The 22,577-nt window shown below is 35.7% G+C and overlaps 1 protein-coding gene across 1 annotated transcript in view; it reads left to right on the top strand.

Annotated features, from left to right (window-relative positions):
* LOC112053988 (uncharacterized) overlaps positions 1 to 22,577 on the top strand; it is a 171,362-nt gene that overhangs the window by 88,523 nt on the left and 60,262 nt on the right. Inside the window, exon 3 of the mRNA XM_052885691.1 lies at positions 20,962 to 21,071. Within this exon, the coding sequence (XP_052741651.1) occupies positions 21,003 to 21,071 (69 nt within the window). The 5' untranslated portion in view covers positions 20,962 to 21,002. The remainder of the gene's footprint in view (positions 1 to 20,961; positions 21,072 to 22,577) is intronic.

The following is a 22,577-nucleotide window of genomic DNA, read 5'->3' as shown; positions in this document are numbered from 1 at the left end:
TAACCTCAATGATGCCATACACACTATATAGCCTCTTTCATGTTATTTTATTTATACACTGAATCATAAACAAGGGTTATTATTTGTAGCAATTTTTTTTAACCAACAAGTAAAGTTATAAAGAAATTCAGGTTGAAATTTTATGCATTTATGCATTTTATATGAATCCATATCTGATTGCCTAACTGAGTCAAATTATTAATCAAACCTTACTTTGCCTATAACATTGTCAATGATGTATTTCGTTAAAAAATGAGGATTTATCTTATGAGGAGGTCATTATAATTTTTTTTTTCCTTTCGATTATTATTCACTTGTAAATCCTCTTCCACACGTACTTATCCTTTTACATCCACTCCATCTTGTTTGTTATCACCTTTTCTTATTTATCTGTGCACTTATAAAATAAACATTCTAAATTAAACTAAATATCTTCTTCAAATCAACAATTACTTGCTTTATTTACACATCCTATTAAAATATCTCCAACCTAGTTAAAGTGCAATTATTTCTTCCTTTTCTCCTTGCACCTACATATTTAATTGACTATCATCTTTAAATCATTCTATTTCAACCATCTCTGTTTCAGTTTTAATGTATTTTATCGTTTTTGCCATGCTATCCGTAAAATTCCAGTCAATGTGCGTCTTTCCTAAATGATAATATTAGACGACGGTTGCGCAGTAGGTCTAATAGATTTAGTTGTGAAATCGGAGCGAACGTGTCTGCGTAAGGCTGTTAACCCAGCGCTTTGTGTTTTGTGGTTTTTATGTGCTCAGTTGTAGCACGTTATTTGGGCAATACGAGGTTGTGCTTCCAGCGCATTTCACCATAACAACATTCGACCGTTTTCTATAACCTATCTCTCTGGTGTTGAGTTGCTAATTTGACATGTTTTTTATGTTTAGTTTATTTTATCATACTGATTAATATGTAGCAGAATATATAGATGACCCATTTCAGGTGAAGTGGAAAATTATAACAAAGAAACTTCAAAGGGTATGCACGGAACATAAATCTAATGGTGATGCCCATCAACCTAAGGTCTAAAGGCATTTTTCTCAAGCCTCATGTGCTTCTTTCACTGGCAACCATACTCTTTAGACCAGATACAGTAATGTTACTTAGCAGCGGCGGAACAAAACGCTCTACTACTACTATTGCCTACCCCAAAATGTAAACCTCATAATTACATTTCATCGGGCACGATTATAATAAAAATATATACTGTCGAATTAAGAAACTTCCTCCGTTTTTTGAAGTCAGTTTTAAAAAAATAGATAAGCAATTGACCATTAACAAAAAAAGTTTAATGGCGTTAAACGAACATAATAATATATTAAGCATACATGAGCATCTATTTAAATACTTACATAGAACCGAACTGAATTATTATTTGATGTGAAACTTTTGACCCTTCAATGATAATTTCTGTATTAGTTCGTAATTGAAACAAAGCTTTGTTCTGTTTGAATTTGAAATAATATCTGTTATTTTGTTGAAATGTTATTTCAATTTCGTTGGTTTATTACTATAAAACTTCTGTTAGATACTTTAAAAAAAAGTTACTTTGAAAATGTGGAATGAAATTTACTGGCCGTAGCTTTGGGCTAAATTAATAAGACCAAAAACATAAAATTAATAAATATTTATACTTCCTGCACTCTTTTTCCATATTTATCTTCCGTCACTCTTTTTCACGCCATAATAATATGCTTCGAAGACTAACAAAGTTTTATTCTTTATCATAAATGTGAATGTTACGAGTATATTTAAATGTCTATTAATGTATGATTTAAACGTTATATTTATTAGCATTGTCTTTTTTACAGGTAACCTTCATTTCTTCATCAGTTCTGGTCCTTCAGAGTTCTGGTCAATTCAGGTAAAATAATAATGATTTAAGGAAATTATCAATCTTTTGGTAATGTTACTTTTTAATTTAATATATCTTTCAACCATGTTCTTCAAACATAATGGACCCAGAAATAAATTCATGATAAAAACTATAAATTCATAACAAAAACTATAAATGTAAACTATGGTTGTGGGTTTTCTTCCTTGCCTTCCTTGGCTACCGCACTTACCTTTGTAGGTGCTTGCGAACTAACCTCTATAAAATGTGGTACCTATATCTGTATAGCCCAGAACCTAATAGCCCTGTGGATATGATCTATGCCTTTGATTCGGGGGTGTAGGTACAAATCGGGTCCGGTACTTGCATCTCCAACTTTTCAGTTGAGTGCATTTTAAGAAATTAAATATCACGTGTCACAAACGGCGAAGGAAAAACATCGTGAAGACACCTGCATGCCTGAAAATTTTCTTAATTCTCTACGCATGTGAAGTCTGCCAATCCGCATTGGGCCAGCGTTGTAGACTAAGGCCTAACCTCTGTCATTCTGAGAGGAGTCTCGAGTTCAGCAGTGAGCCATGAATATGGATAATGATGAATACAACAACGGTACCAGTTTGTACCAACTTGGTCGCTAACTATGGGCCTTATAAGAAGGCTCAAAGTCACTCAGCGGGAGCTGGAGCGTGCTATGCTTGGGGTTTCTCTGCGTGATCGAGTCAGAAATGAGGAGATCCGCAGACGAACTAAAGTCACTGACATAGCTCAGCGAGTCGCGAAGCTGAAGTGGCAATGGGCGGGCCACATAGTTGGAAGAGCCGATGGATGTTTGGGTCCCAAGGTGCTGGAATTAAGACAACAAGCGGGTTGCAGAGAGCCGCTGGATGCTGGCGGCTCGAGACCGTTTTGTTTGGAAGTCCATGCAAGAGGTCTATCCAGCAGTGGACGTCCATCGGCTGACAATGATGAATGATGAATGATATTTATATATCTCGTGTCTGTATATATATCTGTATATCTCGTGCTTTCGATAGTTAGGTATCTTTACGTGGCTGGAGATTTTGCGCCTGTATACATGCGAATTTGTTGTAATTTGGACAGGATATATATTCTATCTCTAATGACCTGTGATATCCCAGTGGATATGACCTCTGCCTCCGATTCCGGAGGATGTGGGTTCGAATCCGGTCCGGGGCATGCACCTCCAACTTTTCAGTTGTGTGCATTTTAAGAAATTAAATATCACGTGTCTCAATCGGTGAAGGAAAAAATCGTGAGGAAACCTGCATACCAGAGAATTATCTTAACTCTCTGCGTGTGTGAAGTCTGCCAATCCGCATTGGGCCAGCGTGGTGGACTACTGGCCTAACCCCTCTCATTCTGAGAGGAGACTCGAGCTCAGCAGTGAGCCGAATATGGGTTGATGCCGTATATATTCTAAACATTAGCGCGGCGCACTCTGTTGGTACAATAATATGTAACAGGGACACATATGCACATGCCGCATAAACATAATTGACTATTGTTTCTCAGTTTAACCTACTTGTGAAACGGAGCGTATGGAGCTCGGTGTGCGAGTGCATCCCATTTGCTTTTATCACAAACTGCATGTTAATTGTTTATTTCAATGAGACGGATTTATTGAAGTGATATCTGATTATTCGTTAAGCAGTATATGGAGTACCTTTGTACGAGAGATCTTGAAATAGGGTAAGTAAATCAATACTAACTTTGTTCGTACATTTATTTTGCTATTGAAAATTCTCATCTATACTTTAAAGCTGAAGAGATTGTTCGTTTGTATGTTTGAACTCGCTAATCTCCGGAACTACTGGTCTGATTTTAAAAACACTTTCACTGTTAGATAGCCTGTTTATCGAGGAAGACTATAGGCTATATATTATCACATACATTGCGCGGAGCACCAATGAATAATATTTCTTTGGGGATTTTTTTCCTATTTGAGAGCTTACGCTGCATGCGCTGCGTAAACGGTTAAAGTTTCGCAAAAATCATGTATGACAGAATTGTTCCCCTTTAAAAAAAGTCCGCCTCAGTTCCCGCGGGATTTTTGAAAAACTGAAATCCACGCGGACGAAGTCGCGGGCGTCCGCTGGTTTTTTGTAATAGTTATTTCAGTTCAATGTTACTCAATTATATAATTATCTATAGATAAATTAATCACATTTTCATCGTACAGTTACGCACTGTCGCTTCACAACGTCAAATGATTAAATGATGAAATTCTCTCATGCAGTCGTAATGTACAAAGCTATTATTGTAATCGCTTAATTTAAGTTATCTACATAATGTTGAGTGTTTATCTGTTTTGAAATAGCGATTTCTTGAATTGTAGCTCATGAAATTCCATCCTAACCATATAGCTGGTTTTTAACCATCCCTCCACAAAAATTCTTATTGTGGAACCAACTATTGGTTTCTTGTTATAGTTACTTAAGAAACGGTTATATATTTGTAACAGATATTCTATAACTTCCAGTAATTAGTAAAACTTTGCAAACCCAAAAAAAATACATAAAATCCCTCAAAATCTAGCAGTACCGACAGTAGCAAAAAACAAGCCAGTGACGTTTTTCTACACCACTAATTTTAATTTTATTATACTCTCCTAAGGGAATAATGGAAGAATAAACTATGGAAGATATAATGGGAGATGCCTTAGCCTGAAAATGGGACGCGCAATAAAAATAATAGTTAAATAAATATAAAAAAATAACCAGCATATATGAATGGGAATAGTTAATAAAATTAGTTAAAAAAATCACCACTATATCTATATATAGGTATATAAATTTACACCAATGCGGATTGGGTATAAGGTATATTATTTCGAAACACCATCAACATCTAAATCTACTAAGATTTTTTTTAGAAAACCCAATAAATAGATTATATTATAGACCGACCCAGGACTCGAACCCGCTACGTATCATGATCAGTAGCCTTATTTCTGTATTCTGGTAAGATACAAAATAATATAAATGTTATCATCATCTCCTTACCCTTATCCCACTTAAGTGGGGTCGGAAAAATATGTCAATCTTTTCCATTCGTCTCTATTACTCGTCAACTCATCATCCACTCCTTTTACACACATGTCCTCTTTCACACAATCCAACCATCTCTTCTTTGGCCTTCCTCTCCTCTTATGACCTTCCTACATTGACTAGCACATTCAACATTTTTCTAGTAATATGACTTTCCTCTCTACGCATTACATGTCCATACCAAGCTAACCTTATGCTCCTCAATTTTTCTGTCACTGGCGCCACCTTCAGACTTCCTCTTATATACTCATTCCTCATTTATTATACAAATGTAACATAAATATTACATAAATCATACAAATAAATCTAACACTAGGTATAAGAAATAGCCAGTAACCTGATTTTCGCAAACCTTTCGTGTGGGTCCGTAACACTTATCAATTATATTATAAGCCCGATTATGATAATAATTTGGCGGTTAAATTAGCATAACTAAGCTTTGCATGCACTTTTATATCTACTTGTGCAATTATTACGCAAGTAACCCAAGTAGATGCCATTATTAAAATCTAGGCTATTAAAAATGTATGAACTACCTACCTAACCTACTTAGCAAACAGTTATATTTACTATATTTGCTGCTGCCTGCTATAGTTACTCGTAATTCAAAAATGACTTGATTTATTTCGATAAAGGTATGTATTCATACATATATGAATACATATCTATAACGAAGAGAGAGATGGCGACTATTTCGTTTGCGTGAAATTTATTTTTTTATAAATCCCGCGGAAACAAAGCAGCCTATATGTTGCTCATTAACTTCCTCTAACTATTCCCGCATTCACACGGGAACGGGAACCACGCGGGTGAAACCGCCTCAGCGCGCCTTCAGCTAGTTTATTTATATGCATTGATGATATAATATGATGGGTGTGTATAATATCGGTATTTCAGATTGCGTAGCACAAACTTGTGAAGTTATAATAAAGTTAGACGTTTTTGCATGTATTAAAGTACACGATGTTTCACTATAATAAAGTTATTATAATGTTAATATTTTCTCATGGCAAGTGTTGTTTACTCTTGACACAGTTATAATATAAACTGTATCATGTAATAGAAACGCTTATGGACGAATAAGGCACGTCTACGCCCTACCAGCTACTGGTCACTCACATTAATTAAGGACAGATAGAGAGATTTGGTGTATAGTACAAGATTTTAAGAAATTAAATATCACTTGTATCAACGGTGAAAGAAAAACATCGTGAGGAAACCTGCATATCAGAAAATTTTCTTAATTCTCTGCGTGTGTGAAGTCTGCCAATCTGCATTGGGCCAGCGTGGTGGGCTATTGGCCTAACCCCTCTCATTCTCATAGGAGACTCGAGCTCAGCTGTGAGCCGAAAATGGGTTGATAATGATGATAATGACAAGATACGTAAGAAAAATACGTAAAATAGATAAAGTTTAATCGTTAAAAGTATACACATACTTTTGACCCTATGTTTTTCTAAGCCTAGGTAAGCTAATTGATAAGACCGCTAGTATATAAAAACGTGGCCTACAGTTTGGACTTTCGATACGTAGGCCCTCATTTATCGGAGCTACAAATGCTAGGTGATTAATCCGGCATTGCTTTATGACTTCAAAAATAAAGATTTTGTATTCCACTGATTTTAATTATTGTTCTTGAGAAATTTTAGACAGTCGTCAGCAGTAAAACTGATATTTTAAATACGAGTTAAGTTTAAAGGATTTGGAGATCAGTATCAATTCATTCTAATATGCGGATTGGTTGGCTTAGCATAGGGTGATAATGTTTGACATTGTAAAACCGATCATCATCATCATCATCAACCTATATTCGGCTCATTGTTGAGCAAGAGTTTCCTTTCAGAATGAGAGGGATTAAATTTTGGAATTGACAGACTTCACACACGCAAAGAATTAAGAAAACTCTATGCAGATGTTTCTATACCGTTTGTGACAAGTGATATTTAATTTCTTCTTATTGTACTCACGACTCGAACTCGATACCTCATGATCTCAAGCCACACCAGCTATGAGATTTCGTTGGTCCTTACACTGGCCCAACGAGGCAAATAAGATTTGCATATTAATAACAAAAGAATACCGTCTTTAAAATCCTGTTAATAAATCGCGTTCGCCTATAAATGGAGCCATACGTAATTTTTTACCGGCTTCCAGCGGTCAGGTTAACGGTGTCCGCTAATAGCGGCGTGCCGCGAGGGATAATCAGCTGACCCATAACCGCTTCTGATAACTTACACCTGATTGCAGTTTTTGTTGTGCGCCTCGGAATAGAGTCATTTCTGCCTTATACGACGGTAAGAGTAACGTCTATAAATATTACATTATGGTGGTATATTTTTAACAAGTAGATACAAAACTTAATTCTTAAGGTTGAATTTGCTCTAAATTTAGGATTTTTTGAATGTTGGGCTATACTTCAAGGCCTTTAGGTATAATTTTCTTTAACAATAATTCTAAAACATTCAAAGCAATTGACTAGTTTTTAAGTGAAATTGTCTACATGATTGTCTTCTTCTTCTTTCTTCTTAGGGTGCCTCTCCGACTAGCGAAGGTTGGCAGTCAGTTTCTTGAACTCGTCTCTATCCTTCGCGAGGCGAAATAATTGTGCGGCGCTCGCGATCCCGGTCCACTCTCTGATGTTTCTCAGCCAAGACTTCTTCCTGCGACCAACGCCTCTTCTACCAGCAACCTTTCCCATCAAGATGAGCTATAGAAGCTCGTATCTCTCGTGTGATAGCACGTGCCCTAGATACGCGACTTTTCTCGTCTTGACGGTCTGCAAAAGTTGTACATGATTGTGCGTCCTTTCATTATAAGAGGTCAATGGATACTATAGATAAAATAAACTAGGTCCCGGGCCACAGATTCGCCACTCAATTTGCATATGGATAGACGAAATAAAATAACGTATCAAAATACAGAGCGCGCGTCCGTGACGTGTGAACGTCACAGTCTACTTGCGGCGGTAATTAGAGGCGTTGCGTCAGTCAGATGGCGGCATCGGATAACGTACCAAACATCCAAATGTTGTAACTATTGTATCTAATACTATTATAACACCTTAGCGAGATTATTGTAATTGTTCATCTAAGTATATAAACAGTCACTCATCACTTAGTATCGAAAACAGCTTGACGTAATTTATGTAGGCAGGTATGTAGTTTAGCTCGAATCTCCTCTCAGAATTAGAGGGGTTAGGCCAATAGTCCACCACGCTGGCCCAATGCGGATTGGCAGACTTCACACACGCAGAGAATTTTCTAGTGTGCAGGTTTCCTCACGATGTTTTCCTTCACTGTTTGAGACACGTGATATTGAATTTCTTAAAATGCATACAACTGAAAAGTTAGAGGTGCATGCCCCGGACCGGATTTGAACCTACGCCCTCCGGAATCGGAGGCAGACGTCATATCCACTGGGCTATCACGGCTTATTAATAGACGTCCACTAAGAACGGACTTTGTGACAGGGCCGGATTAAGGAGGTCTAAGGGTGGACAAAGTCACGGGCTTCCGCTAGTATCATAAATAATATTGTTTGATTGCGAACTTAAAACTGTACATTAGAATTAAAATGTAAACTCTCATTAAAATGTAAAGTGAGATTTATCTATGGCAACCCTAGGTACTTTTGACCGATTGTCTCTAGATTAAGGTACTAAATTAATTACGACTTCTGTTTGTAAAGAAATTATACAATGAGCAGTTATTACATAAGTGTTTGTGTTGCTATCCAACAAAAAGACCTGAAAAATAATTAGGACCATCTCATCATGATAATTATCAGGCTATTCCACTACCAAGCAATGCCTTCCTTCTATTTAGGTGCAGAGATTCGACCACCAAACTACTATGGAACTAAATTTTACCAAATTAAAAAAAAAAAACATCAAAATCGTAAATGACGGGAGATAAGAAAAATTAATAATAATACGGATTAACTCCTCATTTCTCAACCAAGAAAAGTAGAAAGAAGAATAAAAGGAGTCATTAAATAGGTAAATACAAGCACAAAATAACCAAGCATAAAGTAATCTACTCATACTAATAATTTAGATACAATTTGGCCAATTGAAATCCGAAATAGAAGAACATGAATGGAATAAGGTCAGCCATATTGGTTGCCCAAATAAGATATTTCCATTTTTGTAACAACACAATACATATATTTAGCGAAGCTTAGTCATGATTACCTACTTTGTTATAGTCCTAAAGACGGCGGTAAGTTTTCCCATGGATCGGATACATAAAATTATATTGTACTGAACTGGCCTACATTTTTTAATAGTAGATTCGTATCTAGGTTTGAAATTGAAAAAATTGCAATCGAAATTTAAAAAGGTAAATTAGTTTTTGATAGAGACACAAGTATGCAGCTACCTCATTTTCGTAGTATTAATCTCTGAGTTAAATACCACAGACAGACAGATGAACATGACGAAACTATAAAGGTTCCTTGTTGCTTTCGTCATGTATTAACCACCTAGCTAGAGGTATCACCCTCTTGGTTTCTGTTCCCGTAGGAATACGGGGATAATATATAGCCTATACCCTTCCTCGATAAATGGGCTATCTAACACTGAAAGAATTTTTCAAATCGGACTAGTAGTTCCTGAGATTAGCGCGTTCTATCAAACAAACAAACAAACTCTTCTGCTTTATAATATTAGTATAGAGTATAGACTAGCTGACGCCGCGCGGTTTCACCCTCTTGGTTCCCGTTCCCGTAGGAATACGGGGATAATATACGAGTATAGCCTTCCTCGATAAATGGGCTATCTAACACTGATTTTTTTTTTCCAAATCGGACCAACCAACCAACGGTTTGAAAGAGTTTTAACTTCCAGATTGGTCCCATTTCATTGTCATGAAAATCGGTTTAGTAATATTGTGGTAAAATCAACATAATACGTCTTTATAGTCGGTTCAATTATTATGTTAAAAAGATATTATATGCTAAGCAGGATCTTACAGTAAACTCTCGTTCCATTAGTATCTTCACAATGAGCAATTTTAGGTCGTGGTCAACCTGTAATTTAAGTTTTTTCACGACACAGCCTTGCGTTAACGAGCATGTACTTGTATGTCTGTGTGTATACACAATTAAATTGACAGCTTTCGAAATACGCAGTGTATACTCGTTCTACTTGATTTCATTTCGATCCGTGTAAAGAATGTGGCGTATGATGAATTGTACCTAAAGTAAAGTTTGGAATGCGACTGAAAAAAATGGCAGCCTTACTTGAAGTGCGCATAGTAAATACTTCAAGTGACTGGAATTTTAGGCATGCAATGCTATTTAAATATTAAAATTTGTTATTGGGTTTGACTCACATTTTATAGTGTTCGATCCATTCTAAAATAATGATTAGTTGGGATTTCAAATAAAAACAAATAAGCATATATAGCAGTCAAAATAATTTACGGCCTCAGTTGGATTTTCAAGACGGAGGTTCGATCCCCGGCTGGGTCGATTGAGGTTTTCTTAATTGGTCCAGGTCTAGCTGGTGGGAGGCTTCGGCAGTGGCTAGTTACCACCTCACCGGTAAAAACGTACCGCCAAGCGATTTAGCGTTCCGGCACAGAAAACATATTTACAAGGTTCCGGTACGATGTCGTGTAAAAACCGAAAGGAGTGTGGATTTTAATTCTCCTCCTAACAAATTAGCCCGTTTCCATCTTAGACTGCATGATCACTTACCATCAGGTGAGATTGTAGTCAAGTGCTAACTTGTAGAAAAAAAATGCTAGCGGACTTCGTTCGTGTAGAAATGAGTTTTTTCACAAATCCCGCGGCCATAGCCTTTTCCGGGATAAAAAGTAGCATATGTGTTAATCCAGAGTAAAATCTATTTCCATTCCATATTTCTTCATATCGCTTCAGTAGCCGCAGCGTAAAGGAGGTACAAACATACACACTTACACACAAACTTTCACCTTTATAATATTTATGTGATAATGTATTGTTAATTTATAAAATGTTATTCAAAATATATTATATATTTATTATTTTTGTTAATTTAAAAACAAGTTAATTGTAATAAATAATTATTAGGTGTGAAATGACTAAGCGATTTAAACCCTCATTTTTAATTTGTTTGTTGACAATCTTTCAAGTTTTATATAATGACAAAAGTGTGATCGTCTAGACTCTTATCTACAATACATCACAAGTCGGCACGTGACTGAGTTATAGATAACTTAAATTGCAAACATTAAAACTATGTTCACAATTTAAAGCAAAGCTTAACTTTAAGGCGCAGAGCTTAAAGGCTTTATTTTAAAACAGTTTTTGCACCACAATTTACCGCGGTGTTAACTCGGGGCGATCGTTTATCTTCTCAAATAACTACAAGTGAAGAAAGTAGGGGGTAATAAATTGTTTCGTCGCAAACTAATGTTTACAGGTATGATCATTTATTTTGTTGTTGCTTGTAATATCGGTGTTTTCGAAATCTGTTATATGGATTAGAAATCGATGGTGAAGGCTTGTTTGTTTATTTTGGTTGTATAGTGCATAACTCGAGATTGGCGGGAAGTGATGATGCAACCTAAATCAAAGTGTAATGTAATCAAAAGCCATAGGTACGGGTTTTTTTATACAATCACGATCTTCATCAGAAACGATAAATTTTAGCAGGCTCAATAAAAAAAAGGTTTTCAGTTCGTCGGCATGTTTTTTTTTGTTATGAAGACCAAGAAATACTTTATTAAAATGTTGCTGAAAATGTTCTAAAATAAAATAAGGAATATGACATGGCATATATAAAGCAAATGACTTTACTAACTTATTTTTAAAGAGTTACAATATTTAAAAAAATATTTTTTTATTATTAAATCGTGCTTAGAAATAAGCAAACCTACTTCAAAGTGCAAATATTTAAACCATAAGGATTATCAAATTATTAGGTACACGTTACTAATTGTTGTACAAAGTAATTGATTAAATAAAATTAATTTAAGTATTTATTTACCGCTATAGGACTTTATGCCTGCCCTGCTTTAGTCATAAAAAGTGTTATGCCATGCCTCCGTACTTGGCGGAGATAGCTGTTAGAGCCTTACGGGCGAGCCAACCGGACTTGCAATTTATATCCCTCTAAACCTGCCCAGACATAATTTTTATTGCTCCTCAAGTAGTATGAAATTGCCCGTTGATTTTTCTTATCGTTTTATGTCTCTTTCCCGTTTTGACATAACTTTATTATCGTCACAGTATTTTTAAATGGTTATGAACTTGTGGAGTAATGCTGCTGTTTTTTGTTCTATCACTATATCCTTTTTGGGATACAATCTGAAGTACTTTATGATCAGATTAGTTTTGTCCAAGTGCGTTGTTAGGTATATAATTATCGGACATTCTAGGATATGTGTATTATGTGTATAACGTCTTTATGATAGTAAGTTTTCTGAACCTGTATCCTCTATTTTATCATTCCAAACGCTTTAGAAATAAATTTCAAACACACATCAATTTCAAACAAACATTAAGAGTTAACACTTTACCAGGCCCTTATTGTAAGAGGTACATGGGCGGCAATAACCCTATGCATACTATACTAAACTCGTATTTGAACAAAGCATTTCTTCGCGGCATTATTTGGCTGGGGTCTGGAATACCCCACCGAGCACGGACTAACTTAATCCGTGCTTCCGAGGTTTGTAATTCTTGCAACATGGATGGATGAAAAAGAGACGTGATATCCTAGTGGGAAATGACCTCTACCTTCGATTCGGAGGGCGTAAGTTCTAATCCGGTACGAGGCATGCACCTCCAACTTATCAGCTATGTGCATTTTAAGAAATTAAATATCACGTGTCTCAAAGGGTGAAGGAAAAACATCTTAAGAAAACCTGCATACCTGAGAATTAACTTAATACCATATATGCATATATGCATACTAGTTCGCATATAGCCAGCATATTAATTGAGATCATAGTCAAATGTTATCTTATTAAAAAAAATCCCAAACCTCCAGCTCGTAACAATATTAAATCGTTCTAATAGGGACACCGCCACTTCAATATTGCCTAATACGTCGATAAAGCATTAACATGTCTCGCGTTTCTCTAGAAAGTAGCACTTGTTGTATGTTGTTGTGACTGCCAATGCGCCGTCTATCGTGTGGTTCCGGTCTACGTGATCTATCGAGACCCTTGCAATGAACATAATGCAATATCTGGGTGAATGTCGTGAGTTGTGTCTTTATACATTCGGTCGTAGGACTTAGCTGTTTCGTCCCCATCGGTTTCTCCTGCATGCTAAACGCGTATTTGGCTGGGGTCTGGAATATCCCTCCGAGCCCCTTCAAGACCTGACCTGAATGTGGTGAGTTGTGTCTTTATACAGTGGACCGTAGGACATGTTGTTAAGTTTCGTCCCCATCAGTTTCTCTTGCTTGCTAAACTCGTATTTGAGCAAAGCATTTCTTCGCGGCATTATTTGGCTGGGGTCTGGAATGCCCCTCAGAGCCCCTTCGAGACCCTTGTAATAAACATAATGCAACAGTTGCGTTTTTATACTAGGCCGTAGGACATAGTCGTTAAGTTTCTTCCACATCGGTTTCTCTTTTATTGATTTTTGTTAATTCTGAAGTGCAGATAACTTTTTATGGGAGGCTAAGCCGCTTCGTTAAAAATTAAAGCTATTAAACAAGTCAATAATTAAAAAAATATATAAAACCCGACTGCCTAACCTGCTCACACAACCATCCGCCTCGCGTATTTTGTATAGCGATTAATAAATAACGTTTTTTTTTGGTTTTTTTAAACTTTATCTATCTAAGATTGATTAAGATTATTATATTAAGAAGAAAAATCTAACGATATCTTAATTTTGTAAATCCGTTCAGCGGTTTGGAAGATATGAGGTAATAAAGAATATTACATACATACATACAAGATACGCGTGAAAAACATAACCCTTCTTGTTGTGGGCTAAAAAAGTATAAAAATGACCTACATAATTTCCACATAGTCTGTTATGATCAGTCAAAGGAACTGAGTGTGGGCTTAATGACGCTTTCTTGCACCTACGTCCCATCGTTTGCAGTGTCGATACAGTTTACTTTGTGTGGTTTCAGCTATTAAACTGTGAATATACTGGTTGTTTATTATCCAAGTCAAACTTGTTTTCCATTTTAGTTTGTTTCTCAAGTTAGTCAAACAACTTTTTAATAGAATTTCTATACGAAAATATCAATACAAATTGTTTTAATTTTTAAACCTTATAAAATAGTCAATTAAAACGAATCCAATGATTTGATAATGACAATGTCAATACAAATTGTTTTAATTAATTATTTAAACCTCATAAGAAAAAACATACATACAGCCGAACGTAGAACCTCCTCCTTTTTGGAAGTCGGTTAAAAAGTGTAAAGTGATTTGATGATGAATATTGTAGACAGCCACATGACACAAAGTTTGTAGGTCACGTGATTTTTTATTTTTAAAGCGTTAGCGATTGTAGAATCAAAATCGATAAAACGTACATATCGATTCTGATTCGGCTAGGGTGGCAGAACATCGATTTTGAAGTAAACCATACGTAACGTAGAAAAATTTTTGCTAACTGGCGTTACCGCTCTGTCGTTAGGTAGTTGTTGAATATGAAAATAAGTAAATTATCCATAATGAACATCAACATATTCAATATTTTTCAATTGAAAACGTAATAACGAAGCAATTAAGAGAAAAATGTTTTACTGTAATTTATATTGTACGTTGGGAGATGAACGTCATAACATGTCACAACGGTTGCAGAAAATGAAAGATAATTATGCTTAATTGTTTAGACAAGCAAGATTGCTGTGGTTAGATTTACTTTACAGTAAACGTTAAGGTTGCCACCATAGACTTACTACTACTTAACAGGCCATGACTTTGTTGAGGCATATGTAAAATATAAATTAACATTTATAAGGAGGTGGTCCATTTCAGGTCCACTCTTGTACCCTGTATCATTAAAATTTAAAAAATACAAGAATTTTATTAAAATCTAAATAAGTGAATAAATCTAACTAAATAAAATTAAAACCCAAGTTTTTGTTGGCCTCCTTAAAGCAACTATGACATGACAATTGACAGCAAACGTCAAATCGACTACTGCATTGAAAACGTCATCAATCCGCTACTATTACCCATATTAGTGTTGCATTTTTTGGAGAGACTGAATATTATTTCGATAGAATAAAGTAAATTCCTAGATTTGTATAATCAGAAATAGTTAAAAATAAAATATGCCTTATGTTTAGTCAGTCTTTTAATTTTACATAAATAATATTACAAAGCTGTAGAGTTCATTTGTTTGTTTGTTTGGTTGAACGCACTAATCTCAGGAACTACTGGTCCGATTTGAAAAATTCTTTCAGTGTTAGATAGCCCATTTATCGAGGAAGATTATAGGCTATATATTATTCCCGTATTCTTACGGGAACGGGAACCATGCTGGTGAAACCGCGCGGCGTCATCTAGTTATACATAAATAATCTGAATCGTTGTTCTGTCTGTTAGTTTTTTGTCATACAAAAATGGGTAAATAGTCAATACTTTACGACCAAATCTCTTACCTTATTTTAGTTATATTATGGCAAAACGTTTAGCCGATTTAGCTAGTAGGTATAATATAAATATAAAAGTATGTAAAACTTTGCGGTATTTATAACAGCATGTCGTTTAATTAGTATTATTATGATAGCTGTGGAGTGGCTTACATATCTTCCGTTATTATAATAGCTAAATTATATGGAAATTCGAGGTGAGTAGCCAATTACGTTAACTGTTGTAATATATACTTTTATAGGCAACACCAAGGTTGTGGATCTAAGATTGTCTATATCCACAGACTAATTACATAAGGACTAGATCGCACCCAAATTCATGACCAGTCTGTAATATTTTTTTGGAAAATGAGCTCTTAGATTAGGTAGGTATATATCTTATACAAAACTTTTTTTTTTGACAAAGACGTATCGCTTGGCGGTACGTCTTTGTCAGTAGGGTGGTAACTAGCCACGGCCAAAGCCTCCCACCAGCCAGACCTGGACCAATTAAGAAAACCTCAATCGGTTTAGCCGGGGATCGAACCCAGGACCTACGTCTCGTAAGTCCACTGCGCATACCACTGCGCCACGAAGGCCGTCCAACAACTAGAAGTTGCTGACAGATTTTTTACACTATTCAACAATAAAAAAAGGTATTTTACGAAGCTCTTTAACCGACGAATGCAATTAAACCTATGAAACATCGATTCTATAGAGACAGATCTTATAATCGCATTAGATCGTTGATCTAATACGATTATAAAAACAGTTTCTTGTATACTTTATCACTAAGACAAACGAGTGTTAAGTTAGTAGTAGTAGTATTTTACTCCGTACGAAGGTACCTACTTTTTTTTTTGATTCTCTTTGATTAAAAATCACACCTGTACAATGCAGGAAGCCTATACTCGTGCTCTCATTATATTACTCGTACTCATACGTAGTTAATAGGCATCGGTCGGTGGGAATAGGAAGCCGGGGTCAATGACACCGCACAGCGCAGGCGCCGCGTGACGGATGCGTTTGCATTGCGCAATAATAGCAGCAGGTTGAATGCTATAGAAAAAATAGACCATTAAATACGTGACTTGGTATGAAATATTTTACGTAAGTTACTTCGATTGGTATGCTGTTAATGTATTTGGTACTATGTTCATCATTATCAAACCACTAGCTGACAACGCGCGGTTTCACCCGCGTGGTTCTCGTTCCCGTAGAAATACATAGCCTATAGCCTCCCTCGATAAATGGGCTATCTAACACTGAAAGAGTTTTTCAAATCGGACCAGTAGTTCCTAAGATTAGCGTGTTCAATCAATCAAACAAACAAACTCTTCAGCTTTATATATTAGTATAGATATAGATATTCGGCTCACTGCTGAGGACGAGTGTCCTCGCAGAATAAGAGGGATTAGGCTTTAATCCACCACGCGAGCCTAATGCGTAAGAAAATTCACAGGTATGCAGATATCCTCATCTTATCTACTAAAATAGATGCGTAAATTATGTATTCAAATATACTTTTATAACTATATACTTTTAATATAACTATTCTCTGTAATATATTATGAACTTTGCTTTATTTAATAGCGTTTTTGCCCTTGAAAACTTTATAAAACAAAAGGTAATAAATAATTTTCGTTAGAGTAACTTTATACCTACTTAGATAATAAATGGGGATGATGACTAGGTTTGAATATATTGATTTTTATGATACATTCGGGTAAATAGGGTCAATGTTAACTATTTTATACATATAAAGCAAAGATTGTCTGGATATTTGAAAATTAAATGAGATTATAAAATTTCAAAATCTATTAAAAATATTTTATCGTATTTAGATGGAAATTCATACAGTTTTAGCTTCCTTACATTAAATGTGTCATTTTTTAATAAAAGAACTATAAGCATAAACGCACAAATAACAAAGATATTAGTAATTTTGTTTGAACGCGCATACAAATCTAACGATCATTACATTGCCTATGACGTTATTAGTTCGAGCCATTTTGTATGGGGCGTTTTTCAGGGATCCGCGGCAGCGCCGCAAATCTGACTCTTTAAATCCCTGTAGCTCCGAAAGTAATGATCGCAGATACCCTGTTACTTTTACAAAATTGCTTTACTATTAGTATACTCTTAATTTATATACAATTTAAAAAACTGTCATCATCCCTATTGGCGTAACATAACATTATTAGCATGCATTTTTTTTCCAAACATTTTAATAGCCATAGTTTTTGTTACTTAAGTTAATGTTCTATTAGGAGCTAAGTCGTCATAGTACAGCCAGAGTATTAGAGTATGGGTTGTTAATGATAATGATGATACCTTGCGCCAACGCGTAATGATTTTAAAATGTCGTATCTTAAAAGTCGATTGTAAATATTTTAATCATTCAACCCATATTCGGCTCACTGCTGAGCTCGACTCTCCTCTCAGAATGAGAGGGGTTAGGCCAATAGTCCACCACGCTGGCCCAATGCGGATTGGCAGACTTCACACACGCAGAGAATTAAGAAAATTCTCTGGTATGCAGGTTTCCTCACGATGTTTTCCTTCACCGTTTGAGACACGTGATATTTAATTTCTTGAAATGCACACAACTTGAAAGTTGGAGGTGCATGCCCCGGATTCGAACCCACACCCTCCGGAATCGGAGGCAGAGGTCATATCCACTGGGCTATCACGGCCTAATGCATCACAATCTTACGCGGCAGTGCATAGCTCTATCACTAAAATGAATTATTGCTCTGAATGCCAGGAACATTGGCGTGACGTATAGTGGTATGAAGACCTTCAAAAGGTTCTTGGAGAGTGTATTGACTCAAACCTTTGTCTTAGATGTTAAACAACTTCTAAAGAAGACTAAAAAGAAAAAAAGTCGTGGGCACGTGTAAATAAACCATTTTCTTAAAAGTCATTCATCTGTAATTGGAAAAAGTCTGAAAACTTTCTTATTTACTTTATATTGACAAAAAAACTAATACAATTTACGTGGTGCCTCTCTAACTGTAGAAATATCTAAGAAACTCTAAAAAGTGAATTAGGCAAGAAAAACAATTCTAATTTTGTGTTCAATTTATTCTTGTTTAATGGATTATTTTCCTCACCCAATCTTGATTATTTCTATTAAACACAATAGTAAAAAACGTCCAAATTAAATTTAAACTAAGCGTTAATAAACATGAACCACGATTTAGCACACAGTACTTACGAGTTACACAAAAAAGTTGGTTAAGGGCGATTAATCGCTCTCTGATAGGGTTCTGTACTCCGAAGCGTGCTTTTTAACTACTAGCAGACATCCCGTGGTTTCACCCGCTTAGTTTCCGTTCTTGTGAGAATACTGAGATAAAATTATGACACTCACATATACCGTATCTTTACATTAGTAACGAGTTTTTAAAATCAACACAGCGAACATAATTTAAAAGAGCTAGCAGAAGTAAAAGCATTTAACCAGTCCAGCTGTTGGCTGCGTTATCTTAATTATTACCAGTAATTAAAGGCATAAAAGGCTTAACATATATGCTTCAAGACATCAGGCGCAGAAAGGTTCATAGATTGGCCTTTTCTAGGGACTTCCAAACATCATGATACTGAGCCACCTGTATCCAGCAAATCCCTGCGACTCGCTTGATGTCGTCAGTCCACCTGGTGGGAGGTCGGCCAACACTTTGGGACCCCAAATGATGGGCCGATGGACGTTGGGGTCCCAAAGTGCTGGGGATTGACCTTTAACTAGAAACATTATCTGCTATGAAAAATTTAATTTATAGTCAAGGGACTGATCACTGATAGATGTAACTGAACACAAAAAAATAAATTTGCCGAACAAGAACTTTGTCACGGAACCCCAAAATGAGAATGAAAGGAAAACTCGTTATAGCAGGCCTTGTTCACTGAAGCGTATAGACTACCGTTGGTACCGTTTAGTTCGCCCTCAGTCTAAAGGTCATATTAACAATGCCTCGCTGGATTGCGTTCAAAGTTCCTAGGATCAAATTCCAGGTTCTATGCGACTTTGGTTCGCAAACTTCATAAACTTGGTGCATAGTTTGCAGTAAATCAATCATTGTTTTGAATTTAATTTACTTTTGTGAAGATGGAAAGTGTTCTTTATACGAGGGGCCAAAATTACATGGTATTTTAAATCACTACATAGTATAAAGTCGCTTTCTCTGTCCCTACTTATATATTCTCTGTCCCTATATCCTTATGTATGCTTAAATCTTTAAAACTACGCAACGGATTTTGATGCGGTTTTTTTTTAAATATATAGAGTGATTGCAGAGGAAGGTTTATATGTATAACTAGCGACCCGCCCCAGCTTCGCACAAGTGCAATGTTGATACTAATGCAATAATCTACAGAAAAACTGTGAACATTGTATATAAAAACGTAGTGTGTGTATGTTTGTTCCTCCTTTACGCTGGAGCTACTGAAGCGATTTGGCTGAAATTTGGAATGGAAATAGATTTTACTCTGGCTTAAAACATAGACTACTTTTCATCACGTAAAAATCTATGGCTCCCGTGGAATTTGATAACAACTGAATTCGACGCGGACGAAGTCGCGAGCGTCCGCTAGTATGAGATATAAAGAAGTTTTTTGATTTGATCAACCCATAAGGCTCACTGCTGAGCTCGAGTGTCCTCTCAGAATGAGAGGGGTTAGGCCAATAGTCCACCACGCTGGCCCAATGCGGATTGGCAGACTTCACATACGCAGTGAATTACGAAAATTCTTTGGTGTGCAGGTTTCCTCACGACGTTTTTCCTTCACCGTTAGAGACACGTGATATTTAATTTCTTAAAATGCACACAACTCAAAAGTTGGAGGTGCATGCCCCGGACCGGATTCGAACCCACACCCTCCGGAATCGGAGGCAGAGGTCGTATCCAGTAGGCCATCACAGCACTACATAAAGAAGTTATTTAGATCAAAATGCGAATGCACAATATCTTCAACAGTCTATTATTAATGTTCCGGAATCCTCTATTATACGCAGTGACGTACACTTATTACATGCAAAATGGCACTGCCTGCCCCAAGAACTATTTGATGATGATGATGATAATGTACACACACACACACACACACACACACATAATTATTCTATATGCATGTTAGTTTTAATTTCTATAAGGTACTCCTGTATAGATTGCTGAAATACCAAAGTAGGAAGAGTGAGGAGCCTGAGATACAGGTTTTTTCAAATTTAAATCAGGTTCCTCAGTACCAATGTAAAGAGACATAAATTATCAATAAATTTAATTTCATTCATTCATTTCATTTCAGTAATTCTTTAGGAACTCTTTTGAAGAAGAAATAGGCTCTTACACGTTATGTAGGAAAAGTGTGCCTACCCTGGTTGAAAAACTTGTGCAAGCCACTGGTTCTACGAGTCTTTACTACAGGTGTGTTTTGCACCTTTCCCAAGGTAGAATACATGGTGATATGCACTACAATTGCTGTTCTTTTGTTTCCAGAGCAATGTCTCGGTGGAAGGGTAAAGTGAGGTAGCTGGCAGATGGCAGCAGTCAGCGCGGCGATGTTTCGGCCTGGGGGCGCGCTCGACCCCCCATGTTACGGTCAACGGGTACGTAGTTCCTCCATTTGTCCATAGATGGCGCTTTACGATTTTTTTTTTTACAAATTGCGTGAATTGGTTGGCTTTTTTATTATCTACGATAAATTTAATTTAAATTATGTGTGCGTAACTATTTACTTTTTTAATTTAAAAGAAAACTAAATTTTATATTTAAAAATAAAAAAAAAATATTGCACTTTGTTTTCGTTGAAGAAAAATTTAAACCATGAAAATATAGTGAGGCTATAAAATAACCAAGAAAAACAATTATGAATTTGTTTTGCTTTGTTCAATTATGAATTATGAATTGTTTTCAGAATTGAATGTGTCAGATAAGCGAAATGAGATTACATTTTAGAATGCACCTGTATTATCGCAATAACTATATACGTACTTATTTTGCAGAAAAATAACTTTGAGCCTTTTATTTTCGATTTTGCATCGATCGTAGATCGTTAGATGAGCCTCAAAGCGTCGCGGAATTGTCATGCACATTGAGTACGTCGTCACTCGTAACACATTTCTCTTTATTCATGTTTTTGTTTGTGTTTTACACTAATGCATTAAAATAAATAAAAAAAATCAGTAAATATTTTTTTAAGCCCACGTCCACTCACAGCATGCGCTTGTTACGTACTAAGATAAGATGTGCGTGCACGTATTTGGGTAATGACATAAAATTTTGCACTCTTTAGTATAGCGAGGCCCATCTAACGATTTTTATCGATGAGGTTTTGGTATATTTTTATTCTTGTTAAACACAAAACACATGTTTTGTTTTAATCTTGTGTGAGTGTGTTAAAAACTAACTATTTTTGAATCATGTGTATGTATATTCTAATTCAGTGTTGATGCATAATCAATGCCGTCCATCAGTAATGTCACACAAACAACATATTTGTTTGCCGTGGCCCGTGCAACACGTGTAAACAGAACCCGAATGTGCCTAAATACACACGACTGTGACAAGATAAGCCGTTTAATTTGAATAGATTACTTGGTGAGGATATTTTCGAAGAATAAATTGTAAAATATAAACAGAGACACTAATTAATAAACCCAAAATTAATTTGTAGGACAGAGAAAACGTGAATGCCATCAAAAACAATACTTGTAAAAAACCCAAGTCTCGCAATTCAGTTTTTCTACCGAAAAAAGTTGTGAGATCTATGTAATACCAAGTCGGTTATTTTATTCAGTCCCTACATAAATAATCTTCTGTCTTAAGATATTACGTAATTTGCTAACCTACGAGTAACAACATCTTATAGAGACCATATCAATGCTAAGGATCTTTATTTTTTTATAAAATAGATTAACTTAGCCATCGCATCAAAACACAATATATCTCGCAAGTAATACATAATATTATATTCAATTGATATAATTGCTAACACCGATTGCCAAGTCAATCTTTTTTATAAAAAAAATAAAGATTCTTAACATTGATATGGTCTCTATAAGATGTTGTTACTCGTAGGTACCCAGATTATTACAAATATTAGAGAAGTGATA

The sequence above is a fragment of the Bicyclus anynana genome, chromosome 15, assembly GCF_947172395.1.
Source record: "Bicyclus anynana chromosome 15, ilBicAnyn1.1, whole genome shotgun sequence".
NCBI lineage: Eukaryota > Metazoa > Arthropoda > Insecta > Lepidoptera > Nymphalidae > Bicyclus > Bicyclus anynana.
This window is presented reverse-complemented; position numbering and strand designations above follow the sequence as displayed.